The sequence below is a fragment of the Danio aesculapii genome, chromosome 10 (assembly GCF_903798145.1).
Source record: "Danio aesculapii chromosome 10, fDanAes4.1, whole genome shotgun sequence".
NCBI lineage: Eukaryota > Metazoa > Chordata > Actinopteri > Cypriniformes > Danionidae > Danio > Danio aesculapii.
In genome coordinates, this window is record NC_079444.1 from 26,852,826 (window position 1) to 26,872,149 (window position 19,324).

The following is a 19,324-nucleotide window of genomic DNA, read 5'->3' on the forward strand; positions in this document are numbered from 1 at the left end:
TCTCCCTGTGTTCGCGTGGGTTTGCTCTGGGTACTCCGGTTTCCCCCACAGTCCAAAGACATGTGCTATAGTTTAATTGGCGGAAGCTAAATTGTTCATAGTGTATGTGTATGATGGAGAGTGTATGAGTATTTCCCAGTGATGGGTTAATAATAATAATAATTGCTTTTATATAGCGCTTTTCTGGACACTCAAAGCGGTTCACACAGTTTTGGGGGCATCTCCTCATCCACCTGGATTACACGACGGCAATCATATTGTGCCAGAGCGCACACCACACACCAGCTGACCGGTGGAGAGGAGACAGCGTGATGAAGCCAGTTGTGATATGGGGATGGTTAGGAGGCCATGATGGACAGAGGCCAGTGGGCAAATTTGGCCAGAATGCCAGGGTTTTTAGCGACCACAGAGAGTCGGGACCTCGGTTTAACATCTCATCGGAAATACAGCGCTCACTGAGCAGTATAGGGTCTCCTTCACTATACCGGGGCATTAGGACCCAAACAGACCGCAGGTTGAGCTCCCTCTGCTGGCCTCACTAACACCACTTCCGGCAGCAACTTAGCTTTCCCATGTGGTCTCCCATCCAGGAACTGACGCGGCCCTGCTTATCTTCAGTGGGCGGCCATGTGAAAGTTGCAGAGAGCTAGCTGTTGGCGAAGTCGGGTTGCAGCTGGAAGGGCATTCGATAAGTTGGCGGTTCATTCCGCTGTGGCAATCCCTGATTAATAAAGGGACTAAACTGAAAAGAAAATGAATGAATGAACGAAAAGCTAAATATTATAAAATCTACCTTTAAAGTTGATCAAATTAAAAAGTTTGTTCACCCAAAAAAACATTTTGTATGAATGTACTTGTCAATGCATTTGATGCTGTCAGCTCTTGACTCTTTTAATAAATGTGTGTTTTTAGAAGTTTATGTTTGTATATACATATCAATATACATACATATATATATATATATATATATATATATATATATATATATATATATATATCATATACTTTTTATTTCGTAATATGCCTACCTAAGAACTTTCACAAAAATAAAAGTTCTGTCATCATTTACTCACCCTTTACTTGTTCCACACCAGTTTGAATTTTTTTCCTTTTTTGAACACAAAAGAAGATATTTAGACAAATGTTGAAAACGTGTAAACGTTGACTTCCATAGCATTTGTTTTTCCTATAATGGTTACAGGCTTCCAACAGAACAAAACAAACTGGAATGAAACAAGTAAATGGTGAGTAAATGATGAAAATAAATTCATTTTGGGTGAACTTTGATTAAGTTATTAGCTATGCATATTACTAATCCAAAATTACATGTTATGCAAAAAAAATCTAATTATAATCTTCTAATAATACATAGTAAATAGCTGCCAGCATTGAATACGCAAAATAATTCAGAGTCACTGTCAAGTTGACCTTCTGAACCAAACACAAATGCAAATAAATGCCATTTCAGATGTTCAGTCTAAAAGTTTTTTTTTTTTTTGCTTACCTCTGACAGTCAGATAAAAGTGAACCAACAGTTGAAGGAACAAATGGCTCAGCAGCTGCTAGAGAAAATGCTGAAGCAGGTACTCCTTAATCATCTTCCCGGAGATTAAATTTAAGCATTTTACAATCTAATTTACATCTTTTCCCAATTGAATGTGTGTTTGCAGAACCTCAGGATGCAAACCAAGATGCTAAATCAGCAGATTTTGAGACAATGGTCAGTATTTCTTCAATATTTGAACTGTAAAGTGAACAGTTTGGTCAATTTTCATGTCAGATATTTAGATTTAGATTCATATAGTGATCATCAAATTTGGGCTGGGTTCACAAAACATTCTTATGATGTTTTCTACTAATTTAAAGGTGTAGATCACACAAATAATTCAATTTTGTCATCATTTTCGCACCCTCAAGTGGTTCCAAAACTGTTTACATTTCTTTCTTCTGTTGAGTGCTAAAAAATGCTGGAAACCATACAGGGCTGCACAATATATCGTTTCAGCATCGATATCCCAATGTGACCATTCACAATAGTCACATCGCAGAATATGCAATCTTAAGTCTGGATTAAAATGAATGTATGTAATATAATTTCTTATAATGATTGTATAATGATTTAAAAAACATTCAGGCATAAGAAATTGTACCGTTTGCAGCTTTAATAATGATTAATTTTATAGAATTACTTTAATTTTAATATTTCAATTACTGTACCAGAATACTGTTAGACTCAGTAAATGATAAAACACTTTATTTCAAATGTATATTTTTCTTTATTGTATTTGTCTACACTTGTAGATTGTTGTTCAATGATTGTTATTAGATTACGTGCAGATGCACTCCCCTACAGAATCATCCTAATCAATCTATCATTATACATTTATTCCAAATGGAGATATTAAGTCATCTGTTAAACTGTATTCATGTCGCAATATAGATATTTATCGCAGAATATTCAATTCAATTCAATTCACCTTTATTTGTATAGCGCTTATACAATGTAGATTGTGTCAAAGCAGCTTCACATAAAAGGTCATAGTAAATCGGAACAGTGTAGTTCAGTTTGTAGTGTTTAAGTTCAGTTCAGTACACCAAAATATCGCAATGTTGGATTTTTCCAATATCGTGCAACCCTAAAACTACAGTAGATTTTTGCCTACTATGGATACAATGGCAACCAATTTCCAGCATTTTTATGCCTAATTCACACTAGCAGCGACTTTGTAGCTGTCTGTCACTCTGGGTGGTGACCTGCCACAAACAGGTCTGTGTAGGTCTACAGAATGGAGAATACAACTGGCCTCTGAGCGAGGAGAGAGAGGATCGTGTGAGCTCTGCTGGTGCTTCTATTGTCTGTCGCTCAACAAAGCTCTTCATTTGCTAAAATTCTCAACTTTGTTGCATCACTCAACACACCCACCTGGTCGCCAACGAAGGTTGCCGGAAGTAGCTTGCTCTCAGTTAAAATAAACGGTCGCTTGTTGCTTTGCCGCTGCAAGTCGCTTGTGGTGTGAATGAGGCTTTAGACAGAAAAATAACATTCATAAAGGTTTGAAACCACTGGAGGGTGGGTAATTTTTGGAATGAACCATTTAGTAATAAAACTTATAGAGCGGGGAAAAAGTATTGAACATGTCACCATTCTTCTCAGAAAACATAGTTCTAAAGGTGCAATTGACTTGATTTTCATTGGATGTTGGTAGCAATTAAAGAAATCCACATATGCAAAGAAAACAAACCTGATTAGTTTACAAGACTGTCCAGACAGCAGCTGAAATCTCTCAGTATTTCTTCAGCAACCCTCTGCCCTTCGTCATTATAGATAAATATAAGCTGCTTCAGTCCAACATCGACATTATCAGAATGATGAAGATGAAACCAGGGTGGACACTTCGATGTGGAAGACAATGATCCAAAACACAGCCAAGAAAACTTTCAAATGCTTTCAGAGAAAGAAAATCAAGCTGTAGAATGGCCAGGCCAATCACCGGATCTGAATCCAATATAAAATACACATTAAAGATCAGATTTAATAGACGAGACCCACAAAACCATCTAGATTTTAACACTCTGTTGAAGTCTGTGAAAAACTCATGTACTCAGCAATTCATGTAACTCCATTCTCCATATTAGAGGCGTCCATAAGCTGCCATCACCAAAAAAGCCTTTTATAAGTTTTACTTTTATTTTGAAGTAGTAAATACATTTCAGTAGTTCAATAGTTTCTCTTTGTGTCATTCCATTGTTATTACACATAACTCATTTCTCAGATTTTTTTGTTTTTTATTTTTATGTTTCTATTGTTTGGATTTTTACCAAAATCTGGTTCAATTCCATGTCAACAGCTCCTTTAAAAATATTATTCCCAGGAAAAAACCTGACATGTTCAATACTTATTTTCCTCGCTGTAAGTCTTATTTTGTATTTTGTCAGATCTTGTCACAAGATGATTTTGATGAATCCGGTGCTCAAATCACTCTCACCATCTCATGTTTAATTAGCCTGTTTTATAAATCTGTAGGTTAATTCTGGCCTGTCCTTTCCTCTCCATCCTCTCTGTTTGTCCTCGTCTGTTGCTGTTTTATGAATGTTGGTATACTCTCCTCTATATCTGTCTCGATCCATCTTTTTTTGCTCTCATCTTCTCTCTCTTTCTCTCTGTATCTGTATTGCTCTGTTGTCTTGTTTTATGTATGTCTCCCTGTGGTCCTTTATGGCCAGTGTCTGCAGGACACCAATCAGTATGTATTGAGTGAACTTCAGGCTCTGGAAACGGAACAGAAGCACATAGACAGCAGAGCAGCGGTGGTGGAGAAACGCCTGCGAAGACTCATGGAGTCGGGTATGAAAAACACTCATATAGAGCGATAAACAGAGCTCAAATGCAATAGGAATGGACTTTTTTTGGATTTTTTTCCATTCAGTTTTTATAAGCTCTTAAAGGGGTGGTCCACTAAGATATTATATTTTAAACTTTAGTTGATGTGTAATGTAGCTGTGTCAACATAAACAGCATCTCTGAATGTAAGACGCTCAAAGTTCAATGCAAAGGGAGACATTGGCTTTTAGAAAGAGCTTTAGAAAGAGCTTTATTGCCAGGTATGTTCAGGTATTTATAGAGTTAGCTTAGCAAAGCCTACAGTGAACTAATTTGGGGACTACAAAAAAAGACATCCAGGTTAAGAGATCATAAACGCTTCAGGTTATGCACATTCAACACGCGCATACACCCTGCACAGCAACAGGGTGTGGCCAGAGGTGCTATAATGTTACAGCAGAGAAAGCTAAAATGCCGTCCAAACTCTGCTATTTCCACAGAGCTTCTTCTGTTTCTGTATTTGGGCTTCCAAAGGACATGACACAAAGACAGAGGTGCTTACAATTTAATGTTAATTATGTTCCAGAGAATTATAATAAAGCTATAGCGCTAGCTTTTGACAAAGGACAGCTTCCAGAATCTCTCTGAGTTCAGTGCTGGAATCGGAGTTAGAAACTCCTCCAACTATAGTAGCAGAAGCTGTGGATTGTAAGCCACAACCTGTAAGTGTTTTTATTTGTTAAAATTTGTCAATTACAGGCACAGTTTCTAGCGTTAATGGTATGTAATATAGTGGTATGTGATGGTATGTACGTAAACAAGGACGTAAACAACAGGAAATGCTGTTTGGCACCATTAACAATTTAGCTACAAATTCATATTTATCAGTCAAACTGCTGTAAACACCCACAGTCTTCACCAGCGCTGCAGTGTCTCTCTATGCAGACATTTTCTATGCGTTATACACCTCAAATAACAAACTCGCAAAAGATATGAGAACCTTTCATATTACTTACACATGCTTATTCGGAATATATGTGAAAGACACTTGTGTGATTTTATTTTAGAGAGCATGAGGTGTGCTCAGGCGTGTGTTCATCATTTTCTGTCTGATTCAGTGAGCTAACACTGCTAACAGCTGCTTTGACTGGACTGTTTACACAGCGCAAAAGCATGCACTTGTAGGGGCATGACGTGGAGCCAATCCGTGAATCACAGCACATTATGTTAGCTGACCAATCAAAGCCTCTTGAGTGCGGGCCTTTTAGAGGAACTGGGAAATATTTTCATGTTAGCTGGGTAGCTGTATATAATCATAGTAAGATTCATGAAAAAATAACTAGATTTTCTTCAAGTGAAGTATGAGCACACCTTGCTTTGCATCTTATAAACACAACCAAACCTTAAAAATACAGTGTGGATCACCCCTTTAAAAACGTAATAATCAAATATAGGTTTATAATGTTTAATTTGAAGATAAGCTAATATGAGCTATATATTTATAATGTGAATATAAGCCTGTGTGTTTTGAGTTGACAACAATAAAATGTATGCAAATAAAAGAGTACATAAGATAAAGCATTTATACAGAGCGCAGAGAAAACAGAAGCAAAAATATAATAAAAAATCAAGACTGTCACTTTTTGTACACTCTAAAAAAATGGTAATCGATTTGTGTTGGGACAACATGAAGGAATTAAGTTAGCTTATTAGTTTTTACAAATGTAAGTGGATTGAACATAAAACAATTAAGTTGTCCCCGGAGCTCAAGAATTGTGTTGTTTCAGCTCATTTTAAATAAGTAGTTTGAACAAACAGCAAACGTAATTTTTTTAAGTGTACAAAGCATTCTTGTAGAGTTTTTGGAGAGAAGTTGTCTTCTTATTTTGTTAACAAAAAATGGATGCAAACTCTACAAACCTGTTTCTAGTATCCACTTGTTAAGCCGTGACGTATCGGTGATGTATGAAATTCTTTTTCCGGGTCCAAGCCACTACTCATTTGAATTGAGAAAACATTTGTTTATGATCATTTTTTAGTCCTATCATACATTAAAGTGAATTTTATATAAAATGATGGTGTACACAACAGTCTCTGGACTTGCTGCATCACAAATACCAAATTTTTTCCAAATTTATAAAAGTTTTTTTATCACATTCTGGCCATCGGATATTAGGCATGAACATATACAGTTGAAGTCAGAATTATTAGCCCCCCGTTTATTTTTTTCCCTCCTATTTCTGTTTAACGGAGAGAAGATTTTTTTCAACACATTTCTAAAGATAATAATTTTAATACCTCATCTCTAATAACTGATTTATTTTATCTTTGCCATGATGACAGTAAATCATATTTTTCAAGACACTTCTATACAGCTTAAAATTACATTTAAAGGCTTAACTAGGTTAATTAGGTTTACTGGGCAGGTTATGGTAATTAGGCAAATTATTGTATAACGATGGTTTGTTCTGTAGACTATCGAAAAAAAATAGTTAAAAGAGACTAATAATTTTGACCTTAAAATGGCTTTTAAAAAATTAAAAACTGCTTTTATTCTAGCCGAAATAAAACAAATAAGACTTTCTGCAGATGAAAAAATATTCTCAGAGATACTGTAAAAATTTCCTTGCTCTGTTAAGCATCATTTGAGAAATATTTAAAAAGAAACAAAATCAAAGGGGGGCTAATAATTCTGATTTCAACTGTATATATTGCGATCGTAATTTTCGAAAGTATTACATTATTAGGTGTATTGTGTAAGTGTAAGTGTATAGAAAGTATTAATTATTACCATTTGATGAGTCTCCCCATGGTGACGCGGTGGCGCAGTGAGTAGCACGTTCGCCTCACAGCAAGAGGGTCGATGGTTCGAGCCCCAGCTGGGTCAGTTGGCATTTCTGTGTGGAGTTTGCATGTTGGCGTGGGTTTCCTCCGGGTGCTCTGGTTTCCCACACAGTCCAAAGACATATGGTATAGGTGAAATGGGTAAGCTAAAATTGTCCGCAGTGAATAAGGGTGTATGTATGTTTCCCAGTGATGGGTTGCAGCTGGAAGGGCATCTGCTGCGTAAAACAAATGCTGGATAAGTTGGCGGTTCATTCTGCTGTGGCGACCCCAGATTAATAAAGGGACTAAGCCAAATACAAAATGAATGAATGAAAATGTATTTGAGTCTATTGAGGGATCAATAAACTTACAAGCAATACGAACTAGGACTTTAATGAAGGACTTGGCACTTGTTGTGGACTAAATTACTGAAAACCCCTGGATTGTTGTTTGATTGATGACATTTGTTGTTAATATTTTTCAAGCATTAAATAAAAAAAGATAGGACAACTGACACTACAGCTCTAAATTGAAAACATACGCTCAAATATCAAAAATTCCATTATAATTATGCAAGTGCATGCAAACTTGCTATGTTTTAGCTTTGTTCTTGTTGTTAAAAAAATTAACCATTGGTTTATTATAGTAAAAAGTGTAGTAACCATGTTTTTGACACATTGGCACTTTTTTACTATGAATGCCGTGGTTAAAAAATGGTTGGTGTTGTAATCCTTGGTCGATTTGATAATTGATCCTTGGTTGATTTGTGGTCATCATGGTCACTGTAGTTAATAGGTCTCAAAATCGATTCCTGGAGGGCCGCAGTTCTGCACAGTTTTGCTCCAACCCTAATCAAACACAGCTGATACGACTAATTAAGGTGTTCAAGACTTCAAGGTGTGAGTTGGAGGTGGTTGGAGCTAAACTATGCAGAGCTGTGGCCCTGAGTTTGAGACCGTTGCTGTAGTTAGACCTTGGTAACAAGAAGTCAGTCATGGTTTTACAACACCAACTATTGTTTAACCATGATATTGTGGTCAAACTGTGTACAAATGTAAGCCAACCTGTCAAAAAAAACATGATTAATTCATTTTTACTCAAACAAAAACAAGATATGGTTCATTTTTGTAAAGTATATCCAGCTCAGCACTTATGTATTTAATATGAGTCTGCTATTGTGATAACTGTTTCATTTGACAACGTTTGCTCACACAAGTTTAGCATTTTGACCCAAGTGATTTCAAACTTGCTGCGTCAGAAACGAAACAGTGCGCTCCACAGCGCCTCCCAACGCCTATAGTTATAACTGCATTATTTTGTTTGCAAGCTCCATTTACAGCCAGCAAAGTGACATTCGAATAGTGTTTTAATTTTTCGATTATTTACTGCACACCCATAATATGGCATGACTCATTTTCTGTCTAACAGGGAGTGATAAAGATGAAGAGGAGAAGCTGATTCAGGAGTGGTTTACTCTGGTCAACAAAAAGAATGCTTTGATAAGGAGACAGGACCATCTGGAGCTGCTGTATGTTTTCATTATCTTGTTTTTTCGCAGTCATTTATAAGACACAGTCTGTTCACACGTCAGCTGTATGTATTAATATTATATGATCCTTGCAGGCAAGAAGAGCAGGATTTAGAAAGAAGGTTCGAGTTGCTGAACCGAGAGCTCAGAGCCATGATGGCCATTGAAGGTGAGCTGAGTCATTTTAAACTAGCACTGGCTGATGTGAGATATTTCATGACAAAAGGTGGCATTCGTTAAACACTACTCTGATAAGCTGATAATTATAGTGCAAATAGTTTTCTATATAGTGCAATACACTCACTTTATTAGGTACACTTTACTAGTATCGGGTTGGACCCTCTTTTGCCTTCAGAACTGCCTTAATCCTTTGTGGCTTAGATTCAACAAGATACTGGAAATATTCCTCAGAGTTTTGGTCCATATTGACATGATAGCATGAAGCAGTTGCTGCAGATTTGTCGGCTGCACATCCATGATGCAAATTCCCGCTCCATCACATCCCAAAGGTGCTCTATTGGATTAAGATCTGGTGACTGTGGTGGTCATTTGAGTACAGTGAACTCATTGTCATGTTCAAGAAATCAGTCTGAGATGACATGGTGCGTTATTCTGATGGAAGTAACCATCCGAGGATTGGTACACTGTGGTCATAAAGGGATGGACATGGTCAGCAACAATACTCGAGTAGGCTGTGGTGTTGACACGATGCTCAATTAGTACTAATAGACCCAAAGTGTGCCAAGAAATATCCCCCACACCATTACACCACCAGCAGCCTGAACCGTTGATACAAGCCAGGATGGATCCAAGCTTTCAAGTTGTTGACACCAAATTCTGACCCTAACATCCCAATGTCGTAGCAGAAATCGAAACTCATCAGTTTTTCCAATCTTCTATGGTCCAATTTTCGTGAGCCTGTGCGAATTGTAGCCTCAGTTTCCTGTTTTTAGCTGACAAGAGTGGCACCCAGTGTGGTCTTCTACTGTTGTAGCCCATCCCCCTCAAAGTTTGTGTTGTGCATCCAGAGATGCTCTTCTGCATACCTCGGTTGTAACGAGTGGTTATTTCAGTTACTATTGCCTTTCTATCAGCTCGAACCAGTCTGGCCATTCTCCTCTGACCTCTGGCATTAACAAGTCATTTGTGCCCACAGAACTGCCGCTCACTGGATATTTTCTCTTTTTCAGACCATTCTCTGTAAACCCTAGAGATGGTTGTGCGTGAAAGTCCCCGCGTGAAGATCCTGTGAAAATACTCAAACCAGCCCGTCTGGCACCAACAACCATGCCACGTTCAAAGTCACTTAAATCACCTTTCTTCCCCATTCTGATGCTCGGTTTGAACTGCAGCAGATCATCTTGACCATGTCTACATGCCTAAATGCATTGAGTTGCTGCCATGTGATTGGCTGATAAGAAATTTGCGTTAAAGAGCAGTTAAACAGGTGTACCTAATAAAGTGGCCTGTTTGTGTAGAGTTTTCTTATAATTCAAAGAAACCAAGTTAATTATTCTGCTTATACTATGGTTAATTGAATCTATGTTGATGTCAGTGTATGATAGCTTCAACCACAATTTTCTTAACCACACCCCTCCTACTCTTGGTTAAAAGAAAGCCCCGCCCCCTACTTAATATTTAGTCTCAGTTAGAGGTACATCACCAGACTGAAATGAAAGTCTCAGCAATTTATATTGACCTAGAATAATTTTATAATCCTTTACCAAAACGTGGCCATCACTTTAGTGGTCAATTTTGACTGACATTATCGCTCATATTTTATCCATCAGACTGGCAAAAAACTCAGGCCCAGCAGCACAGAGAACAGCTGCTGCTTCAGGAACTGGTGTCACTGGTCAACAAGCGAGACGAGCTGGTCAGAGACATGGATGCCAAAGAGAGAGGGTGAGTCTCTGTTTCACAGAATGAGAACATGACCTTACATTTCACATTCACTGAATGTCTTTTGTATATGCAGGGCTTTGGAGGAGGACGAGAGACTGGAAAGAGGTCTGGAAGCCAGACGAAGGAAATTTAGCAATAAGGAAAAGTGTGTTCTTCAATAATAATCATTTAAACAGTTAATATGGAAACTGTGACGATTGCAGCAGGACATTAGTGTGCCTTGTAATATCTTCCTCACAACTTCTTCAAGATCTCAGAGGGATATAAAACACATCCAGATGTTTTTCCCTGAAAGTTTGCACAATTTTGAAGTTTTTTTTTCCCAGGCTGCACTGATGTAGAGTTTGGTATTTAAACAACCCAGGCTCATTCTGAAAACGTACCTCTACATACATTTCTGATGACCATCAAACACCTCCCAGAAGCTACGTTTTTTGTCAGTTTTTGTTTTCGCAAATGCACAAGAGGCTGCTGTGTACACTTTTTGAGATATCAAATTTGCCATTCGCTCCTGCTATTCTCTCGTAAATTCACCAGAGGCTGCTGACGACTGACTGACTGACCCGCCCACCCATTTCCCTAAACCCAACCGACAAATTTAAATAGCAATCCAGAAAAAGAAAAGCCCTCGCCTGATTTTTACCACATTCTCACCCTGTTATTTACTTTTTTTATTTTGTTTTTTGGCTTCTGTTTTTGTCTTACCTGCTTTCTGGAACTGTTCTTAACCGGACTCGAACCTCGTTGTCGTGGTCTTTTCCTCTCTGCATCTCAAGTCCACCGACATATATGGCGAGCTAACTAGAAAAACTGGTAACAGCAGTAAAGCCGTCCATACGGAGGTAAGCGGTCAGCTGGTTAGCGCGAAAAGAAACGGCGTCATACCACCCAATAGCGTTCATTTAAAAAATGAAATGCAGCCATACGTACTTCTGGCTACATAATTGACGATTTCCAGAAATGCATATAGGGGTATGTTTTCAGATTGAGCCTATGTTGCATTTAAAGCAATATTACTTTAATATGGAACAATAAACACTTCTCACACATCTGAATGGACAAAGATAAACTGAACACAGTAAAAACATCCTACACAATGCTGTATATCACAAGAAATCTTATAATTATTGAGAGTCTTTTTTTGCTGAAGTAAAGAAAATATTCCTTAGTAAATAATAGATTTCTTGTAAGCTACAGCAGTGAGCAGGGTTTTCTCTGCTTTGTTATGTTTTATTGTGAATGGGATATTTTTTCACAGACAGGAATAAGTCAGTTTGACTGTCAGTAAGGTGTATGGAAAAGACAGAGACTTGCGCCAAAGTTTGCTGGTTTTACATTATTTATTGAAGTGTGTTGTTTCCTGGTATGCCAAAATGTGTCTGTCGGCTGTTGTCTTGCATAGAAAAATGTGTTTTGAGACAGTATGTGTCTCCAAATGAATGTATTCATGAAATGATTTGCATTGCAGTGCCTTTAGAGGTTTATTACCGTTCCAAAAGGGGCTTTTTATATACAGTCAAGCCATTCTGTATTTTTCTGTTTGAAATCTCGAAAAGCTCATTGAAAATAAGAATGAAACAAATATTTATGGATTGTTTTATAGATTTACAAAAAAGTATTTTGTCAGACTGTACACTTTTTTTGATATGTAAATGTGTTATTCATTCCTATTTTAACATTTAGGGTGTTTTATTCAATAAAGTTTGATGCTGTTTGAATTAACGTTGAATATACTTAATCAGTGTTATAATTTGTTGTATGTATTTAATAGTGTTAATAATTAATAGTCTGAAATTATTTTAAAATAATAATATTTACTTTTTAGTTTAATATTCTGTCTATAACCTCTAATATAAATAATATTGATAGATTTACTAAAAAAACAGGGGCTAATAATTCTGACTTCAACTGTAGATAAATAGATAGATAGATAGATAGATAGATAGATAGATAGATAGATAGATAGATAGATAGATAGATAGATAGATAGATAGATAGATAGATAGATAGATAGATAGATAGATAGATAGATACATACATACATACATACATACATACATACATACATACATACATACATACATACATACATACATACATACCAATTTAATCTTATACTGTTTTATGTTATGGTTTAGTTTACCTGAAACTACAGATAGACATCCAGCAATGCTTTGGAAAACACCTACAACTCCTCAGCATTGCGGCCATTTTGTTTTACAGGGAAACCACCGCATAAACTGACAGTTTATCCTTGTATACGTCAGCTAATCGGTTAAAACACATTTCATGAACACTAAGAAAAAGCAACCACTACATTTTTGGCTATATGTGCACCCTATGCTGTGTAGAACATTATTGATGCGCGGATCCCACCAGCAGGCGGCGGAAGCGGGTCAGAATAGCGGCGCATCATCATCGTCACTGCCGCACCTGCGCGGCTCGTGGAAACCACAGAGGAGAGAAGAGGCGTTAAGACACACTGGATTGATCTTACGAGGAGATCTGGAAACGGTCCATAAAGAGGCTCATCAAAAACGCAATCCTCCCTTTATTGCTGCTATTCCAGGTTAAATACCGGCTCAGAGTCTGCGGTCAGCCGGTAAACAGTAGGCGACCCAGAGCGCTTCTACCAGCTGGACAAACAATAACAAGCCCTTTGCTGTCACATCATGAACCCTGAATAGTAAGTCGTGTTACCCTGACATACATCCACATTTATGACCGTCTAATGACTTCAGCCAAATTTCCTGGGCAGATGTTGATCAATATACAATAATTAGTTAAACAACAGTAAATAATGTGAAATGTGTTGGCATGGCTGCAACAAACAGGATTCAAATGTTGTTTTAAATGTATATTTACGTGCGTATATGTTTAATTACTGGTTTTATTAGGTATCTGTTTATTCTGAAAGTAATAATTCTGATATTAAATCTGAATTATTCTGATATTTATTCTGAATTAAATCATTAATAAACAGTGTCAGTACTTAGGGCTGGGCGATATTGCAAAAAATATCTCGATATCATGTTTCATATCATTAGATATCGTTAATTATGTAATATATTTTACAATACATTTATATATACATACAATATATAAATAAATATTAGGATTTTTTATTTAACCACTTTATTTTAATTTACCAACATTACTAAGTCAATTTGTCTAATTATTATAATCATGTTTAGGGGGAGGATATAAAATAGCAAAGAATAGTCTGAATACTTAAAACTGTGTTTATGCATATTTTCTCAGTGACTACTTATTCAAGCTTCTTCTGATTGGAGATTCTGGAGTGGGAAAATCCTGCATTTTGTTGCGTTTTGCTGTAAGTATTTTAGCAGCATTTTTGCAAATCATTTTTGTGTTCTTGAATGACAATTAACTCTTTTTGTTCTTTAATTATCTAGGACGACACCTACACGGAGAGTTTCATCAGCACAATTGGAGTGGATTTCAAGATCCGAACCATTGAGTTGGATGGAAAAACTATTAAACTGCAAATAGTGTGTTTTTAGACCTCAAAGATTCAACTTGTGTATGATTTTTCAATGAGAAACTGCAGATGAATTCATTCTTGTCCATGTTTGCAGTGGGACACGGCTGGACAGGAGAGATTCCGCACAATTACATCCAGCTACTACAGAGGCGCTCATGGGATAATCGTTGTATATGATGTCACAGATCAGGTTTGGAGAGTTTTGATAGTCGTTTCTTCTTTTTTGTATGTATATTTGAGTGAAACTGCCTCTTGAACACAAGAAACTTGGGTGAGACTTTTAGTTCAATGGGAAGTGATTGGAATGATGTCATTTGATATTGGTTGATCTCATACCAGTGATGGGTTGCCCTGCCTTCGCACCAGTAAACACGTCATTAGAAATCATTCATAATCATCATTCGATTTTGAATACAACATTTCTGAATATTGTCAGAGAACTTTTATTCTTCTGGTGTTTCTTTCAGGAATCTTACAACAATGTGAAACAGTGGCTAAAGGAAATTGATCGCTATGCGAGTGAAAATGTCAACAAACTACTTGTTGGGAATAAGTGCGACCTGACTACAAAAAAGGTTGTGGACTACACTACAGCTAAGGTTGGTTGGTAGGGAAATAGACTGGTTATTTGCTCAGTTACTCCAAATTCTGTCATCATTTACTTATCCTTATCGCATTTCAAACCCATTAGACTTTTGTTAATCAAAAACCAAACAAAGATTTTTTTTACCTAAATCTGAGGGTTTCTGTTTTGTGAATTGAGGGGTTTCATCCATATCTTCTGAAGGGGCATGATTGCTTTCTGAACAGATTTAATTAAATCTTATATTCACAAATAAACTTTGAGCAGAAAACATTGTTCATGGAATTTATGCCTGATTGTTGACCTGCAATAACCAATGAGGTTCATTCTCAAATATATATATATATATTTATTTATTTTTTGTTTTATAATTATTATTTATTATTATTTAATATTTTATTTATTTATTTATTTATTTATTTATTTATTTATTTATTTATTTATTTATTTTATTATTATTATTATTATTATTATTAATATTATTTATTTTTTAAAGGAGCTCTCTACGTTTTTTTTTAAATAGGGTCATTTCAAGTCTCTAGGGCCCAGTTTTTAAAAAAATTTAGTGTGGATCAATTTGGTCCAGATTTGGAAATCCCATGTTTTGCTATTAACTGATCTATCTTACTTTTATGACAGTTTTTAAAGAAACATTGGGTTAGATCACTGTCATCCAAATACCAAATTTCAGGATTACCAAATCCTCATTTAATCCTGTGAGCCTTAAATGGAACCCGCAGTGTAGCCTAGGTAGACAAAATACTAGTGGCCACAAACAGCCATTGTATGTTTTAAAGGTAAGAAACAGAAACTGACACTGCAATCAACAAAGATTTGACATTTTTTAGTTTGTTCTAATACAATACTGCTATGATATTGTTTTGTTGTTGTTTACCATATCTCATTAGATGTGACAGGCTTCATATAAGCTTCAAATATGAAGTAATTTGTATATCATCAGTGACCATTAAGTTTGTGATCATTCACTTAAAAAATACAACTTAAAAATCACAACTGAATCCAGCCTTCTGATGGGGTCAGGATAATCCTGTTTTTTTGGATCAAATTGATCCCAATCTGAATTCAAAGTTTTGAATAACCCAAAGGGCAGGTTTGGCCTAAGTCAAGTGTACGATTGGATTAAATGGTCTGATCTTAATACAAAATTTCTCTGTTACTTTTGAAAAACCCATTTCCAAGATTTGATCCAATCCGTGATCCAAAATCCCACTGGATTACCTTTGAAGAACTAGGCCCTGCAGTTTTTATTTACCTATTCAGCTGATCTCTGGGTTTGTTGACAGCACAAGCTTAGCATAGCATAAATTACTGAATCGAATAGACCATTAGCATCACGCTAAAAAAAAGTTTTGCTTTTTAGCTTAGCATAAATTATTGATTCGGATTAGACCATTTGCATCACTCTCAATATATTAATAATTTTACTATTTAAAGCTTTACTTTAATGATTAACAGACTTTGCTGCTATACACTGTAAAACCTGATAAATTAACTCAAACTGTTTGAGGAAACCGATTGCGGCAATCCATTGAAGTGTTGACACAAAATGGTTTGAGTACCATACACTTGTATATATTTTGAGTCATATACACACATTATTTGTGTTGATATTGTCAAATATTTAGAGCAGTAGTAATTTAAACATTTTAAGTTCAGTTATCAAATCTGTTTGAGTTCAGTTAATAGAAACAAAGTCCAGACAATATAGCTACTCAAATGATTTGGTATTGCTTCTATCATTAGAGTTAACACAAAAATGATCATTAATAAATTCATAACTCATTAGGTTTGAGTTCTGCTTAATATAGTCCGTTTGAGTTACCATATCCCTTTTTCATTAAGTCAAAGTAACGTTTTTTAAATGATAGTAAAGTAATACTAACTTATTTCATTTAGTGATTTTCACTGTTTTAGTGTACCATGGCTGCAGTAGGCACAATGATATTAGGCACAGCCTGAAAATGGCAGTCCCCAACTAGGTAACAGCATTGCATAATATCATTACACCTGCTCCAGCAATTGTACAGCAGCAAAATTCCTTGATTTATTACCTTAATTTATTATCCGAGGGTCTTAAAAAGTCAAGCTTTAAATAGGAAAGTATTGAACAAAGTTTTAAAGGGTCAGTCTTTTAAGTGAACAAACTTTCAATGGCAAGAATATTTCAGGCTTGTGTTTCAAATATGAACAAAAATCTGGATGAAGGAAGCAAGTCATGACAGATTGTTCTTTTAAATGTGAAGTGTGTCATATTCGTGCAAAAGAATTGAATGTAAAGTAACTAAAAATACAAATTTCTTCTCTCTCCACAGGAATTCGCTGACTCTCTTGGCATCCCTTTCCTTGAGACGAGTGCCAAAAATGCCACAAACGTGGAGCAGGCCTTCATGACCATGGCAGAGGAGATAAAGAAGCGCATGAGACCAGGAGCTTCAGGGGGCTCCGAGAAACCTGACCTTAAAATCGAAAGCACCCCGGTGCAACAGTCAGGCGGCGGCTGCTGTTAGACAACTGTTGTTTTCTCAGGGAGAGCATGAGGAGCAGGACGGGACACCGGGGAGGATTGTGTAGAGGTGGCCAATCTGGATATCGATGACAGACTTTCTCCTACATGGTGCTCAATAAAGTCAGAATACATTACCGTTGTTTAACATTCATGGCTCTTCCTCCTGCATTTTTTTTGTGTTGTGTTTGAAAGTAAGATTAAAGCACAGGCACACACTCGTTCAGGTACTTGCCTGAATAATGAAGGTGATAATGTCCAGACCACTGTGTTAATAGCCGCTACCATTCATCCATCTGTATCAATATTCATGATTTCTGAACTGGGATGCGCAACTCGATGAAGTGGGGCCTTTTCTTGTCCATGATTTTCTGAAGATCAAGTGGTCAGCATGGTGAAGCAGTGACTCTCCAGCGTGTTCATGTGGGGTTTGTCTGTGGTTCTGTGATATTAAACAACATTGTTTTGTGTGCGTTTATTAGCTTTTCTTTATTATATTTTATGTGTGTGAGTGTGTGTGTGTGTGTGTGTGTGTGTGTGTGTGTATTTACTGTTATGCATTAAGGATTCTTACAGGTATAGTTTACCTAAAGCTAAAGTATAATTGATGACTGTGCTTCCACCTGCTGATAATGTGTATTTAGTGATCTGATCATAAGGAGTAAGTTGAGATATTACTGTTTCCACCTGGTATTAACAGATGTTAAAAGATGTCTCCTTTGAGTTGTGTTTTGCAGAGACCCTTTTATTTCACCATACTCTTTTGCAGGAGTGTTCAGTGTGTGGCACTATTGAATAAAACAGGCAAATGACAGTCATGGCAAGTTATCTCTTCAGTGTTTAAAGAAATTGTTTAGGAATTTTGGATGCCAAATACTTTTCTGCATCAATAAAGGAGACATCAGCTTGAGTCTGCCGTCTGCTCTTAAACCACAGTACTTTTACTGCAGTTCACATCAGCAGATTCTCCAACATTATATCCTAACATTTTTTAGTTACTTATGGAAAGTCTTTATCATAAGCATATAGATTATTAGTCAAGTGAAAACACTTATACAATATTTTTCTTGATTGTTAATAATGCATCGTTGATCTTTTAGATGTTTTTACTCTCTGGGTAACAGAAATAGCGTCACATGGTTTAGTGTATTTAATTAAATACATATGACCGAGCATGATCATGACAGAATCTTATATCTGGATAAAAGGTTAACTATAGAAATATCTTCAAATTATCTGTTAACTTAGTAATAGTTTTTTTAATTATCAACATTTGAAGTGCGTTTACTCTTATCATTAAAGGTATTCTAAAGCCAAAATGTGTATTGAACAATGCCAGTATTTTACAGTAACAGCACTAATATTTATTAAAGTATTTATCATTGATTGCACAATAATATTGTTTTATTCACTTCGAATATTGTCTAGTTTATGCATGGCATATAGGAAATGGGACTTTTTATGTGGCTCTTAATCTTTTTGACTTTTTAAAAACATCGAAGACGTTTATCTAAAGTGAAGTCATAAAATTTTGCTTTTATTTTGTACAGAAGAATGAAACCGCAGGTTTTGAAAAACACCAAGGTTAGTAGACTAAACTTTAGGCCTAACTTTTAAGGTATTTTAGCTACTACTAACTAGGGTATTAAGATGTACAGTGTGTTCTTCCATTACATGCAGTTGAAGTCAGAATTATTAGCCCCCCTTTTGATTTAGAATTTTATTTTATTTTTATTTTTTTTACATATTTCTCAAATGATGTTTAACAGAGAAATTTTCACAGTATGTCTAATAATCTTTTTTCTCGAAAGTCTTATTTGTTTTATTTAGGCTAGAATAAAAGCGTTTATTTATTTATTTATTTTTTTAAACCAATTTTTTAAAAACACAGACGATCTGTAATTTATTCTAACAACCTGGTGACCCCGACGTGATGAAGCTGATCAGGTAAGACATGAATTTGGTTTTGACTGCCTGATTAGTTTCATCACTGAACTGAGTAATCCTTGGCTGGGATTTTCCCTGATAAACCAAGACGAGTGCGCTATACAAAGTAAAAAGGATCATTCTGTCTGTTTTCTAGTAAGTATTTACTAACATGAGTGGCTCATACCCCAAGCCTAAAATAGGGG

The 19,324-nt window shown here is 36.1% G+C and overlaps 2 protein-coding genes across 12 annotated transcripts in view; both read left to right on the plus strand.

Moving 5' to 3' along the window:
• ehbp1l1b (EH domain binding protein 1-like 1b) overlaps positions 1-12,298 on the plus strand; it is a 59,146-nt gene extending 46,848 nt beyond the window's left edge. For 10 of the 11 annotated variants that reach the window (XM_056466574.1, XM_056466584.1, XM_056466579.1 and 7 more), the window contains 7 exons: positions 1,514-1,583; positions 1,671-1,720; positions 4,225-4,345; positions 8,576-8,675; positions 8,771-8,844; positions 10,466-10,580; positions 10,654-12,298. In XM_056466574.1, the coding sequence (XP_056322549.1) occupies positions 1,514-1,583; positions 1,671-1,720; positions 4,225-4,345; positions 8,576-8,675; positions 8,771-8,844; positions 10,466-10,580; positions 10,654-10,741 (618 nt within the window). In that variant the 3' untranslated portion in view covers positions 10,742-12,298. The remainder of the gene's footprint in view (positions 1-1,513; positions 1,584-1,670; positions 1,721-4,224; positions 4,346-8,575; positions 8,676-8,770; positions 8,845-10,465; positions 10,581-10,653) is intronic. The other variant, XM_056466575.1, reaches the window with a different exon arrangement.
• A 698-nt stretch (positions 12,299-12,996) lies between these two features.
• Positions 12,997-17,717, plus strand: rab1bb (RAB1B, member RAS oncogene family b). Its single transcript, XM_056466586.1, has 6 exons — positions 12,997-13,266; positions 13,842-13,914; positions 13,997-14,092; positions 14,180-14,275; positions 14,553-14,684; positions 17,002-17,717. Exons 1-6 carry the CDS (start codon positions 13,253-13,255, stop codon positions 17,194-17,196), a joined length of 606 nt encoding a protein of 201 aa, XP_056322561.1. The 5' UTR covers positions 12,997-13,252; the 3' UTR covers positions 17,197-17,717.
• Positions 17,718-19,324: the final 1,607 nt, after the last annotated feature.

Bases quoted from the DNA above. Each gene is read 5' to 3' on its own strand.
- rab1bb (XM_056466586.1), top strand. The intron at 13,915-13,996 runs GTAAGTATTTTA...TTAATTATCTAG, and splicing joins GCATTTTGTTGCGTTTTGCT to GACGACACCTACACGGAGAG. The intron at 14,276-14,552 runs GTTTGGAGAGTT...TGTTTCTTTCAG, and splicing joins TATATGATGTCACAGATCAG to GAATCTTACAACAATGTGAA.